At 32.9% G+C, this 24,829-nt stretch overlaps 3 protein-coding genes across 3 annotated transcripts; 1 reads left to right on the top strand and 2 right to left on the bottom strand.

Moving 5' to 3' along the window:
- The first annotated feature begins 798 nt into the window (after nt 1-798).
- LOC122583098 (transcription factor PIF1-like) lies at nt 799-8,801 on the top strand. The gene is made up of 8 exons (XM_043755535.1): nt 799-881; nt 992-1,742; nt 5,959-6,051; nt 6,151-6,216; nt 7,013-7,078; nt 7,294-7,677; nt 8,325-8,438; nt 8,513-8,801. The coding sequence occupies exons 1-8, from the start codon at nt 799-801 to the stop codon at nt 8,573-8,575; spliced, it is 1,620 nt and encodes a 539-aa protein (XP_043611470.1). The 3' UTR covers nt 8,576-8,801.
- An 864-nt stretch (nt 8,802-9,665) lies between these two features.
- Nucleotides 9,666-14,063, bottom strand: LOC122581350 (26S proteasome regulatory subunit 4 homolog A). The gene is made up of 6 exons (XM_043753568.1): nt 13,484-14,063; nt 12,012-12,257; nt 11,443-11,612; nt 11,140-11,356; nt 10,290-10,430; nt 9,666-9,960 (listed from the first exon to the last, which is right to left on the bottom strand). The coding sequence occupies exons 1-6, from the start codon at nt 13,961-13,963 to the stop codon at nt 9,877-9,879; spliced, it is 1,338 nt and encodes a 445-aa protein (XP_043609503.1). The 5' UTR covers nt 13,964-14,063; the 3' UTR covers nt 9,666-9,876.
- Nucleotides 14,064-15,181: 1,118 nt separating this feature from the next.
- Nucleotides 15,182-17,983, bottom strand: LOC122583097 (receptor-like protein 36). Its single transcript, XM_043755534.1, has one exon. It carries the CDS (start codon nt 17,981-17,983, stop codon nt 15,182-15,184), a length of 2,802 nt encoding a protein of 933 aa, XP_043611469.1.
- Nucleotides 17,984-24,829: the final 6,846 nt, after the last annotated feature.

Below are 24,829 nucleotides of genomic sequence, written 5' to 3'. Positions count from 1 at the left end.
CATTCCAGAAAACTAATCCCTTATCTTAATGTATGGTCGAAATAGAATAGAAGGTTAATGTATCGAGCTGTTATGATGTTGAGGGTCGGTCTTTACTCTTTGCGGGATTGGAAATTGGAATAGATTGGACGGGTGTCCTACTAGTAGTCAGTGGAGGACCCAGATTAAATACCATCTGGTTTACAACACATATTTTTTAACGAAAAATTTGGATTATGGACAGAGTATTAAAATACTTATTAAAATATTATGGGAAAATGTCATCGTCTCCTAAATTACACTATCAATCCTTAATCTTTTAGAAAATTATTCTTTTAATCTATTAAATCAATTATTTTTTTATTAATTATCTACACCACTCGAAGTCACCCCACCACACATAACAGCCCCCACCGTCACACTGTTGCCGCCATGACCACTGTCACATTATACCGGTATCATGTGTAATATAAATTGGATACGAGGATAATATCGATGGAGTTGATGATTGTGAATAACACCCCCAAATAAAAATGCTTCTAAATAAAATTTATAAAGTTTATAATATTATATTTTACGTACAATCATAGGAAGAAGAATGTCTCATCAAGGTATCATCATATTTATGAATACATATATCTTACATAATATTTCTCTGCAACCGCCATATATCGCTCATTGATATATATGTACACACTTCCATACAAATTCCCACAATAACATAAAATTAACCAACTTATAAATTCTCACTAGCATCCAACTATATTCTTTTTATTTGATTTGATTTGATTGAGTTGATCAACATATATAAAATCTATGATGCATCATATTGTTCCTGATGATCATTTTGAAGCGGATCAAGAAGATTACTTATTTCAAGACTTGCCTAAGAAATCAACAATGTAATTAATAGTTACATGTCAAATAATGTTTTCAATTAACATATTTGCTAGTTTTTCTAGTGTTACTATTATTCGAAATTATATGTATAATTTACGATTTTAAATTATAGGGGAGGAAATGAAGATGTTATGGAGCTATTATGGCATAATGGTCAAGTAGTGATCCAAAACCAAAGATCACCATCAAATGTTGCAACTAAGAAGACCGAAACAATTACTGGACCGTCTCATGTTTTTATGCAAGAAGATGAAATGGCATCTTGGCTTCATTACCCTAGTGATGAAAATTCGTTGGAGAATTATTTATACAATAACGATCTTTTGTATCCTACGCCACCTGTCAATCCGATACCGTTACTGTCACCACCACCACCCTCAAAGATAATTGCATCTTCTGATTCGCCTGTTTACAAGCGGTCAGAAGTGGAATTGGGACAACCAAAATATACAAACTTTTTACATTTTGGCAGACCTAATAAAATTACCAGGACCAGAAGTGGTCCTGGATCACTAACTCTGCCAGCTAATAATAGTAAGATAACGCCGACTTTGGCTATCAATGGTGTCGCGTCTAACACGGTACCAGTGCTAGAGTCTAAAGCTTCACGTGTGTCAGATAAAGAAACATATGTTTCTGTCGAATGTGGTGGAAGTGTGAGTGTTATTGGCGTAGCAGGTGCGTCATCAACAGGAAAGGAGATGGTAACACGTGAGATGAGCGTGACATCGTCTCATGGTACCGGTTGCTCGGGAGAAAACGCAGGTATCGAACCGTCGACTCAGAAGCCACCGCCACCGACACCGACTGATGACCAAAAACGCAAAAGACAAGGCACCGATGACAATGAATGTCATTGTGAGGTATGTACATGCATTATTATGTCTTGTTATTTTAGACTCCTAGCTAAGATTACAAAATTTAATATTTATATTGCAAGTTAATTACACACTACAATTTATTGGAAGTATTAGAACTGAATATATAGCCTAACGTACAATTCTCCATATTAAATCATAGTAATAAACACTTGGAATGTAAAGTTAGTCAGTTTGGTAAAAGCTATTGTTTCTTGAAGTAAAATTCATGGTGCAATTACCGGCACGAATAATTTTAGCATAAGAGATGATTAATTTCCCTAAACCAAATAACCAATAGCCAATTTTTTTTTTTTTAATATTACAGTATATAATGATGTATGCAAGATTAGGAAAGATAATTAGTAGATATCACATGTCATCTTTTTATAATTTTAACAAACACAAAAACCTAGGTTTTTAAGCATTTAATTTTTTAAAACTTATTTTTTCGTACATCTTTACTTCTTTATAAAGCAAAAGTTTTTTTTTTTAAATTAAATTATTCTATTCGATTTTTCTTTGACATTTTATATTATCTAAATCTATAATCTATAATAGCTAATACCTCTTTTTTTATTTTATTAAACTTTCAGCCTTTGATATGACTAAAACACCCTTAAAAAAAACTAAAAATCTTCACACATATCTCAAAGTTCACCTGTATCCTTCTATGGAAACAAATGCTCCTCCATTTGAATTAGGGTTTCATTAGCGAAGCAGTTATATACTTTTACATTAATAATCACACTATTACCATTACTTTTGCCACCACTACCCGTCGCCGCCCCCGCCGTTGCATTGCGCAGGTACCCTTCTTGTGTGTTTATATACATGAGGTGGTTTCTAAAAAGAAAATAAATCTAAATGTGTGTTAACATTATTTTGGAAAAGAATTAGAACTTAAAAAAAAATGAAATTTGAAGTAGTATTTTTGTTTTTGAAGATTCAATTGGGGAAAATGATGAAAGTTAATTCTTTTCACTCCTTTAGTAAAGATTTTATGAAAAGATAAAGTAATTAATGGTTAAATTTCAACAAACTGAATTTTTTTTATTTTTGGATAACCAAATACAAAAATCAATTCCAATTCTATAAGAGTACATCATAATTTATGAAACAATCAGGACATCAGTTTATTTTTTACGCCTCTTTTTCACTTACGAGAACGGTTTTCGCGCATTGCGACGGTTATAATGTGGTGGTGATGTAATGACGGCGGTGACGGTGGCATTGATGGAGTGATCTATATGACAGACTCTGCCCTTAACCGTACGAGGCTCCGTCATCTGATTTAAAAATTCGTCAAAAGTATATCGAATGATTACTCTAATGAAAGAGTATGAAATTTTAAGACACCCATATAATTTTTATAGTTTATCGATATACGATTTTTGAGATAAAATATTTTGAATTAGAAGAATAAAAATGATTTATGTAGGAGAGAGAATAAAAAATGATTGCTTGAGATTTGAGGAGAGAAAAAGATATTATAGTTATTTTAGGTAAATATAGAATAGATGGGAAGGGCATTTTGGGAAAGTATCTAAAATCAATATTGAAATTATATATATAACAATCCAAATTTTGATAGCTACAGTAGTGGCTCGGTTGGCTTGAGTGTCGGCTCAGTTACTCTAATATTGCATAAGGTACAAAACACATATGCATAAGGTACAAAACATTTTTAATATTGCTTATTTACACTTTGTAAGCAGCAGATACAACTTACATAGCATAACCATGTACATATGCATATCAATACAGATAAATATAAAACACCAAATCTTCATTAACCACTGCCGTCCGCCGGTAACCACCACCGGTCTCCTTTAATCAAAGTTAACAATCACTAGAACAACCAACATCAGTAGTTGCCCGTAACCACTATCGTTTCCTTTCGTAGTTGGCACTCACCAAGATCAACAACCGCCCAACACCAACATTATTGTTGGGTTTTATGGTGAGTGGTCACCCGGGATCACCAGCCCAACATACTCTTGATTGGTGAAATATGGCTTTTTTTTTTCTTTTTGTTAAAATGAGAGAGCTACATAATACTAGAATGGAATGATACAAAAGGAAAATGAAAGCATCTGGTGAAAGAAAAGTTGTGGTGTCAACGACATAGAGTCTATGGATTACATGAGTTACATCTAGGTTACATTTGCGATGATGATTGAAATGAGTTCATATGTGTGTTTAATTGGTGATATGTGAATGGTTATGTTGTTAGATAATAGTGTTGCATTTTGAAAAAGGATAATGGTGGGTAACTAGGTGCGGTAGAGAGTTTGAAGATAGAATGAAGACGGTGGGGTGTCTTGGGTTTGATTGTTTTACTCATATCCATATAAAATTACATTACATACATTGATATATGTGTTTTTTTAACACGTATAAAACACTCAAACCACCTGGCAACATCAATGAGAAATGGAAAACCACAATTCAACACTAAACAAATATGTGTGTCTTTTTGTTCTTCTTTTATGTTTATTTCTTTCATAACACATTTGATTTTATTTACATATTAATGTATAATAATAATAAAAGAACATAGATCTTTAAAATTTGAAAAATGCTAAAAAATTTAAAATGGATCTATAGTATTTAAAATATACATATTAGTAATAGTAATAACGACTGTGGTTAACGTGTATAAAATTTTTTTCCATATCATATCAAAAGCATATCTTATAAATTTTATTATTAATATACAACTATTTAATAAAACTTCGTAAACAAAAACTTTAAAATTTTGATCCCACAAGCACAAAAGTCACGCAATGTGCTGGTGGTGATAACGACGACTATTGGTGATAGTGACGATGTTAAGGTTGTGATATTACACTTTGAAAAAAATATATTTCCGCAGCAACGCGCTGAGGCACATAACTAGTTTAAAAGACATCCGTAGTATAGATATAGATAGATATGGTAGATAAGTCGGGCTATAAATAAGCAAATAACTAATTTCGATATGAAGGATTAGAGATGGTGCTAGACACTTCCACATATGGATGACTTTACCATTTGCAGCAGCCACTGTTTACGATTAAAACGTGCTTGGATTGTACGTAGCTGTACCCCTCGATTTTCAAAAGGTTTCTGTCGTACGTAGCATAAATTATTCAAATTTTATTTAGTGAATATATGTTGGAAAAGAAGAAAATCCGGAATGAATAAGTGCAATTTTTTATTTAGATTTTGTTTGTCTTTATATGTATAGCGTTTTTGTATCAATCTTCTCTGTGGGCGTATGTCGTTTTGTAGCAGCACTTAAATGAGCCTGTACACTATTGCTGAGAATTATCTTTACTAGTATATATTACCGAGTAGTATTTTATTTGATTTTTATACATTCGAAATTTGAATTTAAAATGCCATCGAATTAACTAAATTAATATGTCTAGGAAGCTGTATTTAACATATGAACTTCACATATATAAAACTGGATATTCCAATAAAAAATTCAAGAAGTTTATGATAAAATTCACTAAGTGTCTACAAGTTGTAGCCTCAAGTTCCGATATATGACGCATCAATTTGTTTGTGACTCTGAAAGGCGAAAGCCATAAGCCAGCTTGGCACGTGTGTTGCACGTGTAGGGACACACAGATGAGATCGCCTCAATATATATGTACAAGACACTACTGAGTGACTGAGTAGTCTCAAACAGAAATCTGTTAGTGTACGTCACTTGATCCACAAAAAAGACGCACAAACACAAAAAAATTGGACAATAATTTTAAGTAGCATTTTTTTCATTCTTAAGTTGTCATAAAGGTTGAAAAAAACACTAAGACATTATCTTTTTTAAAAATATTTTGATTGGTTAAAACTTAAAGGTATAAAGTATAATTAAACAGTAATATGACACTTGTTTTAGGACATATGGAGTGACATAAAAAATGTATATATACTTAGCGTAGTACCAGCGTAATGCAATAAGCCAAATAATTACTAATGAATTTTCCTAACTTTTTATGCTTTTTGTTTGTGGGTATCAGAGTTGACATTAAAGAAACGGAGGTATCATAATATGTAACATGTTTTCTCTGTAATATATTTAAGTGACTAAGCTTCAATGTTTGCTAAAAAAGAAGCCGAGTATTATGGCAGTTTTGAACCTGTACGTTTTTCATGTCAAGAAAGTACATTTGCTGATGCTCCATAATGGTTATGTGTTTTGGATCCATAAATTATCTTTCTTATGCAGGACGTCGAGTTTGAGGCAAAGTGCAAATCGCATGGTGGATCAACCTCTACAAGAAGGTCTCGTGCTGCGGAGGTTCACAATCTATCAGAAAGGGTTTGTACTTTACTTCTCGAAGTTCAGTTTTTAAATTTGTGTAGTTTGTTGATATTGAGATCGGGTCACTAACTCTGTTAAGGTTTGATACTTCTGTAGAGACGCCGAGATAAGATTAATGAAAAAATGAAGGCATTGCAAGAACTAATACCTCGCTGTAATAAGGTCCGTTGTACAACCATTCTTTTGAAGTTGTATATGAAATTCTAGTTCGTGGTTCCTTACTTTGAGACATCCATTTCTGTTAAAGGTGATATACTACCTAAATTATCTAATACCGAGTAAGTAGAATGCAAAATATTTTTGAAAAAAAACACATTAGGGTATGTTTAGTTTAAGAAAACTCCATTGTTTTTCATTTTTATTTTCCAAAAAAACATGGGAAACAAGAAACGTGTTCAAATTATAATTTTTTAGAAAAGTTTTCCTAGAAAATGAAAATTCTCTTTTCCAACTTTTGCACTAAAATTAGAAAACTGTTTTTTTCAGTTTTTGTTTTCACTTTTCTATTTTCTAAACCTTTTATAAACCTAAAATTAGAAAACAAGTGAATTTGAACATGTTTTCTACTTTTCTAAAATGGAAAAATGAAAACTTCATCTTTTATTTTGAACGCGTTTAAACTTTTTCATTTTCTAGAAAACTAGAAATGGAAAACTTAAAAACATTTTCTCCAACTAAACGCGCCCTTAGTAGTTTAATTTTTTGTCAGAAAAAGTTAATATATATAACTTAGATAGTTTTTTTTTTTTTTTTATGAAAAATATCACTTTCCAAAAAAAAAAAATTTAAAAGATAACTGATAATCCAAAAATTTTCTAATTGAACAACCAAATTTAGTGTTCAAAAAGAAAAAATTTTAAAAACTTATTCTCTTTTATTTGTTCAAATAGAAAATTTATGTAAAAATGTTACTTTTTTCCAGTTTTTATCTTTTAATCTGATTATCATGTATTTCTAGTCTGACAAAGCTTCAATGTTGGATGAGGCAATCGAGTACTTGAAATCGCTTCAAATGCAAGTTCAGGTATATAAACCTTCAAATTATAGAATTCTTCTTAAGGACACCATCCCAGATTGTCTAGATAACTTCTGAATCAATTTAAAACATTTTGAATGCTTCGGTCTTGGTCAGTTGGGTTGGGTCTCAGCTTTTGACCAAGTGTACGCCTCTACATTAAAACTATGGTAGTAGTTACAACTTATCAATACGCTAAATGACATAAATGATCATTTTTGCAGATGATATCAATGGGATGCAGCATGGTTCCTATGATGTACCCAGGTGTGCCAATGGCTATGGGAATGGGAATAGGTATGGGTATGGGCATGGATATGGGGATTAACCGACCCATAGTTCCTTATCCCGCCATTCTACCAGCCTCATCAATGCCCAATCCAGCTGCAGTAGCAGCAGCTCATGTTGGTCAACATTTTCCAGTTCCAGGATATAGCATTTCCCCAATGCCTGTTGCGGGTCCTGCAGTAAGTCAAGCAGCTAATGTTGCGGCTCCAATCATGAGTTCATTTCCTCCACATAGTCAAAACCAACCACGAGTTCCCAATTTCACGGATCCTTTTCAACAATACCATGCTGTTCAGCAGACACAAGAACAACTTCCTCAGGTATGTTTTTTTTTCTTTTTCTGAGCTTATGAGATGTCATCTACGAATTCTCGTCTGATTGGGCTTTTTAACCCGGGTGTGAAACTATGCATCATCATTACAAGAAAATAGTTTTAAAAAAGCACTATCATTGTATTTTTTTTTCAATATGCTACAAAACCCATATAAGATAATTTCAAGGCATGCCCATGCGTACCCTAAACGCCCTTTGGGTCGCCCTTTCAAGATGGTTTTATCGGTCTTCTAATAAAAGTATATGATTCTTGTGTGATGTACCATAAGTGGCAATTTTTACTTGGTTACCAATACCAAATTAGTTTGAATATTTTAACCCCTCCGACATGTAAACAAGTATAGTTAGAAACTTAACCAGAAATGAAACATGTCTAAGGTGCCCAAAGTGTATCTAGATGCTGAAAATCTCTTGAATCATTTCATTAGACAAATGGAGGTTTGCCTACTGACTACCGTATAGTTTTAGTCATAGTAGCTCAAATATTTATACAAGAGAAAAAGAATAAGAGTTGGTCAGTCAATCCAACCTGACCCAGGTGACCTATGCTAGTTTACCCATTACCCAACCCGCCCATTTTGCTACATCTGTTTCTAACTTATATGTTTGAGCTCACTAGTGCTACTATTTGCAGTGTCAAGGAATAGGAGGCATGCCTCCGATTGCAATTAAGCCAAGCATCATCAGCAGCAAAGATGCTACCAACCTTGATCATCACCAAACCGATAAGCCAAGTCCCTGGATCTTCGTGGGTAATTATTATACGTATTTATGGAAGGAACTATACTTTCAGCAGTCTAATAAATACTCTTTGCATTACAGATTATTACAGGGAGGATGTTTAACAAACCAGGCTTTTCAGCCCCCACTAATTTTGTAGCGTAAGAGGGACATGAGACTCCAAATTTTGTCAAATGTCAACAAACCGGCTTTGCTTCACTTGTAACATGTATAGGCAGATAAATTAGTATTCTTTGATTTTATTTGCTCTCTCATTTTACAAGATATGTATCACTACTAGGCAACAATCTTCAAATAGATTACTTATACCCGTTGTATAGAGTAGACGAGTAGTAGTAGTATACGTGCTGGATTGACATTCGTTTTTTACTTCCTGTTTCTTCAGTTTTCTGTTTTTTCGTCCGTAATCTGGTTATATTGCATTTGTTAGTAAAGATGGTGGGAAAGCACCAAACGATCATATACTTTCATATCGCATTTCTTATGGAAAAAGTTCAGGAAACAGCTACAAAAAGTACCCGTTAGGCTGCATACACAGTCGGGCTCGCCTTTCTCCTATAAGCCTGATCCGCTATCACTCACCATTTTATGACTGTGTTTCGTGCATGGCTTATTGAACTTCATAGAAGAAGCTTGAACTTGTGGTTTTTATAAGTTCAAACTATATTGTAATTGTGAATTTGTCAAATACATAATATTGATTGCTTGTAAATCTATTATCAGTGTGTACAAAGAAGGAATATGGTTGAGTTTGCTGGAAATATACATGGATGAATAGAGCAAGACTTTAAAGGTAATCACACAATACAACAGAAACGAATAGTGTCTAGTTATATTTGGCGATTTAGGTTTCACAATATTTTTAACCCCTTCGAGATGCTTTTGGCAGATTTGACTTTTTTTTTTTGGCATCAGTCAGCGATGGAGGTGTAACAGTATATGGTGTCCTTGCTGGACTAAGATATGATGAAATTCTAAAGTATGTGGAGCAGGGTTCTGTTGACAACGGTGAAAAGTTGGAAGGATGTAGCAGGAAATGATATGCAGAATTAATCGGCCACGCAGACTCTTGACAAGATTCTTTAATCTCAAGAGATTCAAGCACAATAACTAGCGAAGCTGTACAAGAGAAGGCAAAAGAGATGGTAACACATCGTATAACTATTTAAGCTCTGAAGAACCTAAGATGTCAATCTTTTATGTAGTGTTTTTTAAATGGATTTAACAATACTTGTTACAATAATAACATGAACTTGGCAAAAGTTAACCTTATAAAAAGAGTACAGAAGTGAAATCCACTGTCAACGGAAAAAATAAATAGTAACATAGTTGAACATTAACATACAAAACATAGCATCCAAACCGACGCTAAAGGAAGTCTGGATGAAGCTAGTGAAAAAAACAAAGGGACAGATGGAGTATGTGTCCAAATAGGAAGAGGGTTTTCACATATAGAGCCCTTCCGGTACACCTTCCTTCTTCTTGAACATGACCTTGTCCTTCGCCTTCTTAAAATCTGGATGGGTCACCTGAATAAATGGAAGGTAAAATATTAGCTATTGATTGAACGTCCAACAAATCCCTTGATACAAAGACAAAAAGAGTGATCTTGTCTATATTGTTTAAGCAAAGTGATATTTGCTAACTAATATCATATAAGAAAAAGTTATATTTTTTGAAAGCAACGAGCATGAAATAAAAACATTATATCTCAAAACTTTGCTTGATTTTTGCTTCCGACTCTTCTGAGTGCATTATCATGTGTTTTCATGTTTAGAAAACCGTTAACACATCATAAGTTTCAGGTGAATGAAGCATAAGAAAAAAAAAACTACTACTGCAAAATATACTGACATACCTTCATCCGGCGTTCTCGCAGAGCAAGCAATCCAGCTTCAGTGCAGATAGCCTTGATATCAGCCCCAGAAAACTCGTCTTTTGTCATAACGAATTCTTCCAAGTTCACGTCATCAGCTAAGGTCATTCTAGATGTGTGTATCTGAATCAAAAAATTCATTTGAGCAATTATGTTAGAAATACAATTATACATTCTGTGTGTTTCAAGTTTTAACGCTAGGAAACATAATGTTAGCTGGCTGAATCTTTGTATAGAAGACTTTGGCACATAATAAGTAATTTTAATTCTTTTCATCCTATAAAAATATAATAAAAACTCCATATTTAATACTTTCATAACCACCAAACACCTGAATAATTAAGAGCAGTTTTTCAGGTAGAGCAACAAAGGGCGAAATTAGACCCTTCCCATCAAAAGCAGCTGGTAACTGAACTTAATATATTCGAGAAAAAAGAACTTCCGTTTTCAATAACAAAAGATATGCATTTAAGAATCATGATGTACATTAATCCTCATTACCCCTCGCAGCCCGAGATACCAAATGTGACCACCCCTGTCCTAAACAAGATGAAAACAGTTAAGCTTCTTGCAAAACGAAGACTGGGTTATAAAGATGTTGAAATACTGTCTTTCTTAAGATTGTCAATAACTCAAAACCAACCAATACCATATCAAATGAATTTCAATGATCTGGAAGGCAGTAATATATGCCCTAGTCCCGCTTGAAACAACTTACTGTTATTTGACTGGCAAACTATTAATATGCTAATTGAAATTTAACAACTAAAGGCTTAATCCACAAATCAATGTTCAAAGCATATTAATTTATTGCAAAGTAGTGACAGTGTACCTGGAATATGCGCCTCCTTGTTTTGATGTCAGGAAGTGGGAACTCTATCTTCCTATCAATACGGCCAGGTCGAAGCAATGCTGGATCAAGACTTTCAATCTTATTAGTTGCAAGTATCACTTTAACATCACCTCTCGAATCAAAACCATCCAGCTGATTCAAGAGCTCAAGCATAGTCCTCTGAATTTCACGTTCACCACCTGAATGTGCATCATATCTGCAGAAAGATCTCCCATTAGGCCTCTTTCTCCTGACAAAATTCTTCCAAGAAAGACAAAACTAAAAAAAAAATCATGAACATACCTCTTTGTACCAACAGCATCAATTTCATCAATAAAGACGATAGATGGTGATAGGTCATCAGCAACTCTGAAAAGTTCCCTGACCAACTTAGGACCATCCCCCAGATACTTTTGAATCAACTCACTTCCAACAACACGTAAGAACGTTGCTGATGTGGAGTTTGCCACTGCCTGTGATAACAAATGAAATGATCAAATATACATGAAGATTCAAATGCACGTTTGCTTGTTCTGAATATGTAAGTGTGGATAAATTCATAAAAAAACTTATTATAACTACTTCTACAAGGCCATCTTCATAAAAATCCATCATGTCTTTACAAAAATAACATTAAATGTCAATTACATTAAGGTGAGTATATATGTTTGTGTTCTTTTGTAACTACTTATCACATGCCCTCGATAGTAACCATCCTAGTTAGACCTTAGCAAACACCTTTTTGACTTCATAGATGAAGTCCAGCCAGTGTAACCAGAATTTGCCACACGAGATACAACTTAACACCACAACGCCTAGTTAAGCGAATAAATTTTTTTAATCAAAGCATCAGAAGAGACTTAAATGCATACCTTTGCGAGCAAGGTCTTGCCAGTTCCTGGCTCTCCATAAAGTATAACTCCCTTTGGAGGTTTGATACCAATATCCTCGTATAACTCAGGGTGAGTCAGAGGGAGCTCCACTGCCTCCTTGATTTCTTGTATCTGAGCATCTAGCCCACCAATATCCGCATAAGACTCCAAAGGAGCCTTCTCAACCTTCATCACAGATACCATTGGGTCCACATCGTCTTGAAGAAGCCCAACAACAGAAAGAACCTGAGGGCATTCAAGAATATAGATTGATTAGCACATCTTTATAACCAAAAATACTCACTCTAAGTCTTTAACTAAATAAAAAAACCTTGATAATCTATCTCAAAAGGAAAAAATTACAGACTGCAGCAAACAAAATAGGAAAAAGAAACAAATCAGCAAAGCATAACCAGGTATTCAAAAATGATCAAACCTCAAAAAATTAAATGAACCAAAACACCTTTATCATACGCACATGTCAAAAACAGTCTCACTCGAGTGTTTCTGAGACGGTAAAACAAAGAACAAAGAAAGACAAGACCATAGTAAAGACCTTCAATCGACATACGGGTTTACTATGTCATTGTTCACATTGACTACTACCTGCTCATAGTTTTTCTATAAAAAGAACCATTTATTTATAATCTATTCCTATGCAAATAGCTATTAGTCATATGCTGAAATTACAGAACAAAAAAACAACTAATTTCTAAACAAGTCTTGGATTCATTATAGTTATAAAACAAAGTGTAGCTAATTAAAGTTAAACACTATAACAATAGCTCTTAATTTGGGGGGAAAAAAACCATGTACACTTAAGTTCCCCGATTTAAAAGCTTCCAACTTTAATGTTTGCAAGGCAAAGACTTAAACCTATAACCACCCAATATTTACACTCACTGCCTCCAATGAGACTTAAACCCATAAACTTTAGGTTGACGGTTAACCTCAACACCGATAGGCTAAATGCCCTTTTGTAAAAGCTTCTAAATTTAATATTTTGTATTCATTAATAACTTCACAAAAGAAAAATATAAGCTTTTAGAAGAACGTATACTTTAAGGGGCATTTAGGATTGCTTATCTAGATGATTATCTATTTTTTGCTTATTTTTACACCTATTAAGCAAAATCCCAAACACTCCCTCAACGCTAACAACTAATCAAACTAAACAGGTAAGCAAATTATCTTACTTTATGGGCTATATCGGGTTCTTGGATTTTCAAAAAGCTAAAACTTTTCCAGGGTTCCTCAACTTTCAAAAAACTCTTTTTTGTCAAGCATATATTAGCTAAAATCCGATAACCCGATAAGCCCCCCTAAAACCTAATCAAAACCCAAACTTTTAACATTCAAAAGCAAAAAAAAAAAAAAAAAACATAAAATCCAATAAGCCCTAAAACTTCTAACATTAAAAAACCAAAAACAACATTAAAAAAAAACCAAAATTTGAAGAAAACCCAATATACCTTATTATGCATCAAAATAGCACACCCAGGTTCCAACTGATCTTTATCAACAAAAGATAAGATCCCAACATAATATTCGGGTCCGACCGAACTCGAAACAATCGCATGATTCTCATCAATCAACTCCTCCAAATTCCCAACACTCATTGGACTTCCTCTCAAGTCATCAACTTTACTTCTATCCTCTTCAGTTTTCTCTTCTTGAGGTTTCAATCTTTCTTGATTTGCAACAAATTCTTCTTCCATTAATAAATAATCCTTAATTCTTTCCAGTTTTAACAACCTTAATTTGCATTTAGAATGTGGGGTAACTGTTGGTAATCTTGCTGCTGCTTCTGGGCCTTTCTGTTTCCTCTGTTTTCTGCCCACACGTGCTGGTGGCGCTGCTGGTTCGAACTTTTTATCTTTTTTGTTGTTTTCGTTTGATTTATTGTTGTCGGATTGTCGGTTGTTCATCCCACCTGGTGTTCCTTGACCCATGATTCTTGATTTTTTTGAGTTCGATGATTTTGTGTTTTTTTCGTTTTTTTTGAGGATTTTAGGATCTGGGGTGTGATGGATTTGAGGATTAATAAAGCTTTCTGTTCAAGCAAGTGTGTTCATATAGAATTGGGAATGGGCAGGGTTTGTACGATATATGGGTCGGGTCGGGTTACAAGTTCTGATTTTTGGTATTTATGGTTAATGGGCCAGAATATTGTAACCCCTATAAAGGCTTGAAACGTTCTTGTTTACTTTACCGGCCCATTTATATAAACAATCTTTTTTAAGTTTATCCTCGAATAAAAAATTTTAAATAGTATCTTGAAATACAATTTTATAAAACTAGATTTGATATAATTCTTCGAATATATTGATTAAAAAAAAAGTTTCAAAATAATAATAAAATTTGAGACTGACTTTTCAAACTCGTTTATTAACTACATTATTTTGAGTGACACATGTATAGTACATAGTTACATACAAGTTAGTTACAAGTGGTGTTTAGTTGAGACTTAGTTGACGTAATTATTAAATGTTAAAATCGTAAGGCTGTTTGTTTTAACGTTTAATTGTAACTAATGTCTGTATTCCTTTATTGAATTAGCCGTTTTTAGTGTCTATGTTTTTAGATTGTCCAAGACAAACAACAATGTCATTATTGCCAAAGTAATAGTTACTCCATCTCATGCCTCACGAGAAAAACCCGGATGCCTAACCATTGGCTAACTAATCAATCAATTTGTTGAATTGATTGTTCAGCTTTGCTAATCATTTGAATCCAACGACCCTTTTAGATGATATGGGTCCAAAAATATTAAGCCGGTAGATGAACTTGATTATAAATTTGAATCCAACGACCCCTATAATGAGCGGCACTTGATTATAAATTTGGTAGATGAACTTATCATATTAAGCCGGATCATGATTTTTAGGAGTATTCCTATGAGCAACTTAAACATAAAGATAAACACCCATATTTCAAGGCTAAACATAATTAAAACGTAGCATCCAATGTGACACGTACATTAAGCTAGCAGTATATGTTCTAAAAATACAATGTAATTGATCAAAGGGACTAGAAATATGAAACTGCATAATCTATTTGAAGGTTCGAGTCCACCTGGAAAATAAATATGCTAACAAATTAAAATTTTATTGCAGAATTTGGTGAAAAAGAAAAACATGTGCGTGCAATACATACCTTTCATATTTGATTTATTTAATTACACATCTTCTATATATATCTCGCCTCTTCATGATCATTTGTTCCATTGCATCAACAATTGCATTAAACCACATTGGTCTTCCGGTTGACAACATGAGATATCCCATTACCAATCCAAATAGGGTCCCAAAACCGTATCCCAACATCACTATTATCCATGTAAGCCCACTGATCTTTTCCTCAACGCCATCTCCTTCACTTTCATCATGTTGTGGATCTTGAAGGTGGTTATCACTGCACTCTTTGGACAATGGAAGCCCACAGAGATTCGGATTCCCTTCAAATGAGTTTTCCTGAAAAGTGTTGAGCTGTTTTCCTACTGGAATGAGCCCCACGAGATGGTTTTGCGAGAGGTTTAAGAACCCAAGGAACCACAAGTCTGCAAGGCTTTGAGGAATCTTTCCTGTAAGTTGATTGCAAGAGAGGTCTAAGGATTCAATTTCTGATAGTTGTCCAACCGTATGTGGGATTTGACCAGTGAGGCGGTTGTGGGATAAGTCGAGCACTATCAATGAGTTTAGATTTCCAATGATATCCGGAATCCTCCCAACAAAATTATTGTGTGATAAACAAACAATGGTATAGTAAACATAAAGTTGCGCAAAATCTTGCTCCACACCTTTCACAGTAACAACGAATGAGTAAGGCTTCTCATCCACGTACAAATATTTCGAGGTTGTGCTCCTTTCTACACTTTTCTTCATGGTATTAAAATTTTGAAAATATTTTCGTGGGAGTTGGCCTTCAAACCCATTGTGAGATAAGTCCATTACTTGCAGAGATGGAAATGTCAATCCAACTGTAGATGATGGTATGATGTGTCCATAAAAACTGTTTGACTTGAGGACAAGAACCTGTAGATTTGGAAGAGATTCTAGCCAGTGAGGGAATGTTCCATTTAAGTGGTTGTTTCCCATATCAAGTACTCTCAAGTGTTGGCATTTGGACAAGGAACTTGGCACCTCTCCTTCAAATTGGTTTCTATTCAAAATAACCCCTTCTAGCCGTCCACATTTCTCGTATACATTTGGGATGGTTCCTTGAAAATGATTTCTCCCCAAATTAATCGTTTGAAGAGATGAGACGATATCCCCAAAGCATTCTGGAATCACTCCATCAAAACTATTATTTGACAGATCCAAATGCATTAGATTCCTCATATTGCAAATTGATGGATGAAATGGCCCCTGTATGAAATTATGTGATAGGCTCAAACGATACAGCTTACTACCTCCCATCTCCCCTAACCAATGAGGAATCTGGCCATGGATTTCGTTGCTTGATAGATCTAAGTGTCCAAGATCTGTCATGGATCGTACAGATTCTGGAAACACCTTTATCTTGCAAGAGGCCAGACTCAAGAACCATACATTAGGGTTGTCATAATGAGTAGCATTACTGGTGCTTACAGATACACCACTGTATGAGAGATCGAGAGTGGAAATGTTTGGGAGGCTCGATAAGATTGTATCTAAATCCCAGCTACCACCAAAATTATTATATGAAAGGCGTAGGACGGCGAGGTTGGTGAGTTGTTGAAACATAAGCATATCAATCTGGCCATCAAATTGATTGTCATCAAGTGATAAGCTTTCTAATGACCAGAGAGAAAATATGGAAGATGATAATGTCCCGCTAAGTTTGTTAGATGATAAAACTAGAGTAGTAAGGTTCCTTAGGTTACCGATGAAAGATGGCAATGTCCCGTTAAGTTGGTTAGATGATAAATCGAGAAAAGTAAGGTACCTTAGGTTACCTATGAATTTCGGAATGGGCCCTGTCAGACTACAATAAGAGAGATCAAGGTAAGTTAAAGACTTGAAGTTACCAATTGAGTTAGGTATCTTTCCGAATAAGAAGTTGGTGGATGCGAGACTTAATGCCTTGAGAGGGATGGTATCATTAACTTTGGGTAGCGGACCAGTGATGTTATGGTTTTCTGACAAGTAAAGGTGTTCTAAATATTGAAGATTGAAGATGTTATTAGGTAATTTCCCTTTCAAACTAGTATTCGTGAGATCTAGTGACTTCATAGAAGAAGAGATATTAAGATAAGCTGGGAAATCCAAACCTATATTAACATCACGAAGCCGAAGGAATCTTAGAAGGGTAGAATTTTGGAGAAGACTTTCGAAGATATGAGGTTTAATGCTCAAATTATCATATTGATTGAAAGATAGATCAAGTGAAACCAGTTTTGGAAGAAGTGAGATTTCCCAAGGGATTTCTCCTGTGAATCCGTTCCAAGACAAGTCGAGCTTTTCGAGAGATTGAAGACTAAAAATGTAACGAGGTATATTTCCTTGCAATCCAGTGCTGCTAAGATCTAGTAACTTTAAAGAAGAAGAGATATTAAGATGAGTAGGTAACATGGAAACTATATAAACTTGTGCAAGTGAAAGTTCTTCCAAAGAAGTATGATTTTGAAGAAGATTGATGAAAACACGAGGCTCAAGACGGAAATAGTTTCCAGAGAGATCAAGAGAGACCAATTTATGAAGAAGCATGACGTCGGATGGGACTTGGCCAGAAAACCCACATACAGAGATGTTGAGATGTGTAAGAGTACTTGAAAGCCTTCCAATTTTACTTGGAAGTAGGGAATCAGTAAAATCATTGAAAGCAAGGTTGAGTGTTTGGAGGTGAGGAAGGTTGAAGAGGGAGGTGTTAGGATGGAGAGTACCTTGTAGCATACCGCAGCTAAGATCAAGCCCGATAACGTCACCGGTGGAGTGGTTGCAAGAGACTCCATCCCAATAACAACAATTTGTTGTACTTGTATTCCAATTCATCATTATTGGGTAGTAACTTTGAGTAAAACTCAATTCTTCACAATAGTATCTAGCATATGAAGGTGAAAAGTTGAAAGATGAAAGGTTTTGTTTAAAAAGAATTAAAGCGGAGCATTGATCAGAATTAGTAATAGTTAAGGTGGCATTATTCAAATAAAATGATGAAGCAAAAGACGAGAAAAAAGAAAAGAAAATGTAAGCAGAGAGATTTGAGTTACTCATTCTCTTTCAATTTATTAATATAAATATAACATATATTCACATTTGCTTCCAATATATTATATATATACACGTAGCTGCGTAGCCTGCGTTCAAGCACAACCTCTAATTCTAACCATGACTAGTCGTTCAATTGGTAGGCCACATCGTTGTTTGATTATGCAAAGTTTCTGATCGACATCAAAATATCAATCAAAAATAAATCTAAATATCTTATACTAGACGGCCACATTGTTGTTTGATTATGCAAATTTTCTGATCGACATCAAAATATCAATCAAAAATAAATCTAAATACCTTATACTAGACTAGATGGATGCCCGCACGTTGCAACGGTATCTTTAAATATTTGTGAGGAAGCTACTTCATGCCCATGGCTCTAATGCGACACCAAACACTATATGCTCATCATAGGGCATCAAAAATGAAGGCTTACAAATTGGCACAATATCATTAAGATAAAGCCTTTTTGGAATTTAACTTGCATTGTAAACCATCTCAAACTCAAACACAAAATACACATGACCTGTTACAAAACAAAAGGTGCAAAACACCTTACTCCAAGAAATAATCCATCAAACCTACACCGGCTATTGAACCATACCCTAATAAAAACATCAAATTTAAATAGTCATGATAATCATTTAAAACCCATGATCTGTAAATTGTGATTAAAACCGCGGCAAATGGTCATCAGTCACGATTAAACATTTCAAACCAATGAGCTGCAAGTCCTAATTAAAACATTGAAAACCCATGAGCTGCAATAGTCAAGATTTTTTTTCAGCCTCCAGACTCTACTCATAAAGATTAATATACCGTCACCAGTCATTGAGAAAACCAGGAAGCATGAAGAAAACCTACAAGATACAACAAATGAATTGACATATGTAAATAAAAATAATCTTCAATCACAAAGGGAAATAAGGATTAACCTACCATCACCGGTCATTGAAAAAGTCAGGAAGCATGGAGAAAACCTACATGATATAGCAAGTGAATCAACATATGTAAATAAAAATAATCTTTAATCACAAAGCAAAATAATAAGGATTAACCTACCATCACCAGCCATTGAGAAAACCCAAAAAGCATGGAGAAAACCTACATAATACAGCAAGTGAATCGACATATGTAAATAAAAAAAATTCTTCAATCACAAAGGGAAATAATACAGACCTCAGATTGCCATACGACTTGTATAGTTTTGGTAAAGTTATTTGCGGAAGCAAGCCTCTAAGAAAAACCATCAATATTTAGCAAAGGCAGATACTACAAAACATGACATTACATGAAGCAGGACAAGTGAGCATCTTTGAGGAAGTGAACATGGTAAATCATTGAACCCCGTCTTACATCCATTTCCTCTTTTTTACTAATGAGATTTAAAGCAACACTACTATGAAATCATTCATAAAACCCAAGTCATAAAATAAAAAAATTTATCATTTTTTTTATCAAAACCCAACTCAATGGATTGGAGTCAGATTCAGAGAGAGCCTGTTTTGGTGTGTTTAGTGTCGCATAGAAGAATGAAGGAATGACTAATGAGGAGCGTGAATGTGTTTGGTGTGTGAAAATGTCCAAGGGCAAATTTGATATTTCAAAGGCAGAATTTCTTATTTAAAAAAAAGGCATTTTGTGTTATTAGGTAGTATAGATAGATAGGGTAAGTGGGTATCGTTTCCACGAGGAACGTCTGTGGTTATAGAAGTTTTAACAATTTTCGTTTGGTTTCAGAAAAACTTATATGGGTTGGGTCGGGTTATAAGTTCTGATTTTTGGTATTTATGGTTAATGGGCCAGATTATTGTAACCCCTTTAAAGGCTTGAAACGTTCTTGTTTATTTGACCGGCCCATTATATAAGCAATCTTTTTTAAGTTCATCCTCGAATCAAAAATTTAAATAGTATCTTGAAATACAATTTTATGTAACTAGATTTGATATAATTCTTCGAATAGATTGATTAAAAAAAAGTTTCAAAATAATAATAAGATTTGAGACTAACTTTTCAAACTCTTTTATGAACTACATTATTTTGAACGACAAATGTATAGTACATACAAGTTAGTTACAAGTAGTGTTTAGTTGAAACTTAGTTGACGTAATAAGTAAATGTTAAAATCGCAAGGAGGTGTTTGTTTCAAGTTTGATTTGTAACTAATGTCTTACTTAAAAATTAATCATATATGTATTCCTTATTAAAGAAGTCGTTTTTAGTATCTTTGTTTTAGACTGTCCAGACAAACAACGATGTTATTTGGGCATTATTGCCAAAAGAAGTAGTTACTCCATCTCATGCCTCACGGGAAAAACGGAGGCCTAACCATTGGCTAATTAATCAATTAACATTATCAATTTGTTCAATAACTTTCGTTATACCATGTTGTTCATTATTTGGATTGTTTAGCTTCGCTAATCATTTGAATCCAACGACCCCTTTTAAATGATATGGGTCCAAAATTATCTGAAACCCCCACCACCAATGTAACAAAACAAATGTTAATCTTAATCTTAATCTTAATATATACTAAAAGGCAATTAACATAACTTCAATTGACCAATTACATGCTTCAATTTTGTAAAGTTAATTAACAACACATGTCTGAATTAATTTACAATTTTTGGTTTTTGGTTTTTCATCATCAATTTGCACTTTAACCTAATTTAAAAATAATTAATTTACACTTTTTGTTTTGCATCACCAATTTACATTTTAAGCCAATTTAAAATAATTAATCTACATTTTTGTTTCCATCACTAATTTACACTTTAATCCAATTTAAAAATAATTAATTTACACAGTTTTGGTTTTCTATCACCAACTTACACTTTAACCCAAATTTAAAAATAATTAATACTTATTGCATAATGTCTATCTAATAGTAAAATATAAATAAAAGTTAGAGAGGTTATGATATTTGGATTAATACGAATTAAAAATATAAATAATATAAATAAAATGTAGAGTAAATTACTGAAATGGTACCTGTGGTTTGGTTAAAATTACTAGTTTCATACCTGTTTGATTTAAATTACGCCCATCATACCTGTGGTTTACAATTTCGCACTTGGAAAATACCTCACTCTGACGGTCGTTAGTTGTATCATTAAATAGCCAATGTGCCTTGCACGTGAGATATGAAACATGTAATATTAAACGAACCACGGGTACCATCCGTGTAAATTAATTGAGTTACTTTTTTTAATAAAAATTGAATTAATTGTTTAATAAAAATCATTTTTAGTTGAGTTACTTTTTTAGTATTATATTAAAATACTCTTATATGAAATATTTTTTTAGTAAATTACTGAAATTATTTTAAGTAAACGTTTTTTAAAAGTGATTTTTATTAAACAATCAATTCTATTTTTATAAAAAAATTTTGCATAATAATAATTAATTAATGTTTTGGCTAGTAATCAAATATATACGTGGAACTCGAACCTTGGTGAAATAACACAAAATCAAAGACCTTATCAATTAGCTATCAACCTATTAATGATAAGATAATTAATTAATATTTTTAAAAATAATAATCTTATAATTTTAATACAAATTATTTTAAAATAATTATATATAATTTAATTTTTTTATAATTTATAATAAAGTTGTGTAAACCAACAATAATTTTAAATAAATTAAATAATTTTAGAATGATAATAGTTTTATTTAAAATAACACTAAGTTTAATATAAAAATAAATCTTTTGATAAATAATAAGTATAATTTACACGGATGGTACCTGTGGTTTGTTTAAAATTACATGATTCATACCTCACGTGCAGGGCACGTTGGCTACTTAACAATACATCTAACGACCGTCAGAGTGAGGTATCTTCCGAGTGCAAAATTGTAAACCTAGGTATGATGAGGGTAATTTAAATCTAACAGGTATGAAACTAGTAATTTTGACCAAACACATATACAATTTCAGTAATTTACTTTAAAATGTATAATAAAACTAACGCCATTAACAATGAATGTATTCAATATATCTGTATTATCATTATAATCTGAATATATCTCATATATGCCATTTTATATAGTAGTATATATTCATGTGTTTCTCTAATTAGAATTTGCAACATATGATTAAATTACTAAAACTAATCTCCTTTTGTAATATAAATCCAAGAAGATACAAACTTTCTATATCTTTAAAACCCACGAACCCTACAAATAAATCACAACAGAGAAAATCATTTAAACCCCACGAACCAACTACTAATTTTAATGTTCAAAAGAACCATGGTTAACAAAAATAAAATATTTTTTACAAGACATTAATAAGAACTCGGTCACTTGTGTAATCAGGTTAAGATATTGCTTTTGTGGATGAGTTTGTATAAAAAAATTGTGATACACCATCAAGTCTTGATATGATTTAGCATTCAGTATTTATATTTAAATATCATAATTCCTTTTTAAGTATATTTTTATTTTATTTTTGCATTTTACGTATATAGTATAAGTATTTTTTTTGTTCCATATTATTTCTTATATTGATAATGTTATAAAATCCGTGTATTACGCGGGTTTAAAATCTAGTTGGATTGTATACGGTGACAAATTGAAGTAGAAAGTGTGTGCTAAGCAAGGGCCTAAATGAAATCCTCCAATTTCCAAAAGATTGAACATCTCAAGAGAGGGATTTGGTTTTGGCATGGTGGAATATTTTTGTTTGTGTTATTGTCTGGATGCTTCCTTGTTATTTGAACCCACTTATTAGCTATAGATATATATATTCTTTTAACTTAATGGAAAATGATGTTTTTTAACATAGAATGGTAACATTAATAATCACTATTGAATTTGTATTCCTTTCAAGACCATAAAAAGATGGATGCTTGTTTTAGATAAAAGAATCAGAACTTAACATGCATACCTAATACTCAATTTTGACGATGATCTCATGTATTGAATTTGATCTTTTTCATTTTCCTTTCACTGCTTATATAGATCCTAAGGGGGTGTTTGGTTTATGAACTCTTAGGAATTTTTTTAGAATTGGAATGTTGATTCCATTCATGAAGGTGTTGGTTGGCAAAATAATGGAATTGGAATTCAAATCTTTCCTTTGAATTCCTTAAAATAGATAATCTATAATTCCATCACTAACTTGATGGATGTTTAAACATTTCATGAAATTCACCCCTTTTACTCAAATACCCTTATAACTAAAACAGAAAAATCTTTCCTGTACCGTTGAAGCATGCTGCCTCCTTTAACAACCATCACCATCCGCCCACCATCAATGTTTCACTATTGTTGGCTGCCGATTTTAACAACCATCATCATCCGCCATCATTGATGTCTTGTTGATGGGGGCTGTTTGATTATACAGAAATAGATCTATGCGTATATAGTATATTATATTATTATTATTATTGGATGAAAAGGAATTAGAGGTAAAGGATAGATAAGTTGAATGATGGAAAAAAGTATTGTTGATCATGATTCAAGATGGAGAATTGGAGATGGTGAGTTGTGTGAAAAGATTTGTACATGGTGGGTGTACAGCATAGACTAACATATATTTTTTATTATTTTATTAATATTATTATTTTTTTTTATATTTATATTAATACAGTAATAATTTTGAAGATCAAGTCAAAATGTTTATAAAGAAATACAAGTTTTTTTATGATGATAATTGTTATTAGTTATATTTTATTAAGATATTATAAAATTTTAATAATAAAGGGTAATTTTGTCATTCGTTATAATTCACTTCAGATTCCTTAGTTGAATTCTGTCAACCAAATACATGACAAGTTTTAAAACTTTCCAATTCCTTCAAATTCCAATTCCTTAACAGATTCCAATTACTTCAAAAACATTCTGCGAACCAAACGCCCCCTAAGTGATAGGCCTGGCTAATGGTTTCTTACTTTCTTATCTGTCATCTTTTATAAGAAAATTGTATTAAGTGATTAAGCATATTTTTTGTTTCCAAAATGCCCCTTTAGGAAACTTATGGTACCCAAAATGTTCTCTACACATTACAAAACTAAAATACTATATAGATTTAAAATAATCGACATAATCTTATATTTTATATATTTAATACTCTGTAACCAATTTATATCATAAAAAATTAAGTTATAAAATTTCGCCACAACACAAAGGTACTATGCTCGTATCAACAAACACATATAAAAAGTTATTCATATCATACCCACCCAACTTCTTTTTTATGGCAATGGAGTTTGAATTCAATCTTGCATAGTCATTTAGGAGCATCAAAGTTCTACTTTCAATCTATGAACATTATGGCTCATTTTGGGTGGGGTGGGGGGGGGGGGGGGGGGGGATGATGTAACAAGATTAGCATGCTTTGTAAAACTAATCATGGCATTAACCACTATCATTTCATAATCTCCTTCCAAATGCCCACCAACTTCTTTTGCATGCCTTTCTTTATATTTTTAATCATTTGTGCTCTTTTCTTTTGTCAATGCTTTGCAGAAGCTAGCTTTTTCCTTTTTCCCCAGCTTCTTTTCGTTTTTTGATATAATTTATTATGCCGTTTCATTGTAAATTAGCATAGAAAAATAATGTATTACATGCAATGCTTTCTTGGAAGACATACTATTTTACTTCTACAAGATAAAATGAATG

This window comes from Erigeron canadensis, chromosome 9 (genome assembly GCF_010389155.1).
Source record: "Erigeron canadensis isolate Cc75 chromosome 9, C_canadensis_v1, whole genome shotgun sequence".
Taxonomy (NCBI): Eukaryota; Viridiplantae; Streptophyta; class Magnoliopsida; order Asterales; family Asteraceae; genus Erigeron; species Erigeron canadensis.
Note: the sequence above shows the minus strand (reverse complement) of the source record. Positions and strands in the feature narration are given on the sequence as shown.

Bases quoted from the DNA above. Each gene is read 5' to 3' on its own strand.
- LOC122583098 (XM_043755535.1), top strand. From the start codon at position 799: ATGCATCATATTGTTCCTGATGATCATTTTGAAGCGGATCAAGAAGAT. The intron at 6,052-6,150 runs GTTTGTACTTTA...ATACTTCTGTAG, and splicing joins TTCACAATCTATCAGAAAGG to AGACGCCGAGATAAGATTAA. The intron at 7,678-8,324 runs GTATGTTTTTTT...TACTATTTGCAG, and splicing joins CACAAGAACAACTTCCTCAG to TGTCAAGGAATAGGAGGCAT.
- LOC122581350 (XM_043753568.1), bottom strand. From the start codon at position 13,963: ATGGGTCAAGGAACACCAGGTGGGATGAACAACCGACAATCCGACAAC. The intron at 11,357-11,442 runs GTATGTTCATGA...ATCTTTCTGCAG, and splicing joins GATGCTGTTGGTACAAAGAG to ATATGATGCACATTCAGGTG. The intron at 9,961-10,289 runs GTATGTCAGTAT...CCATTTATTCAG, and splicing joins TGCGAGAACGCCGGATGAAG to GTGACCCATCCAGATTTTAA.
- LOC122583097 (XM_043755534.1), bottom strand. From the start codon at position 17,983: ATGAATTGGAATACAAGTACAACAAATTGTTGTTATTGGGATGGAGTC.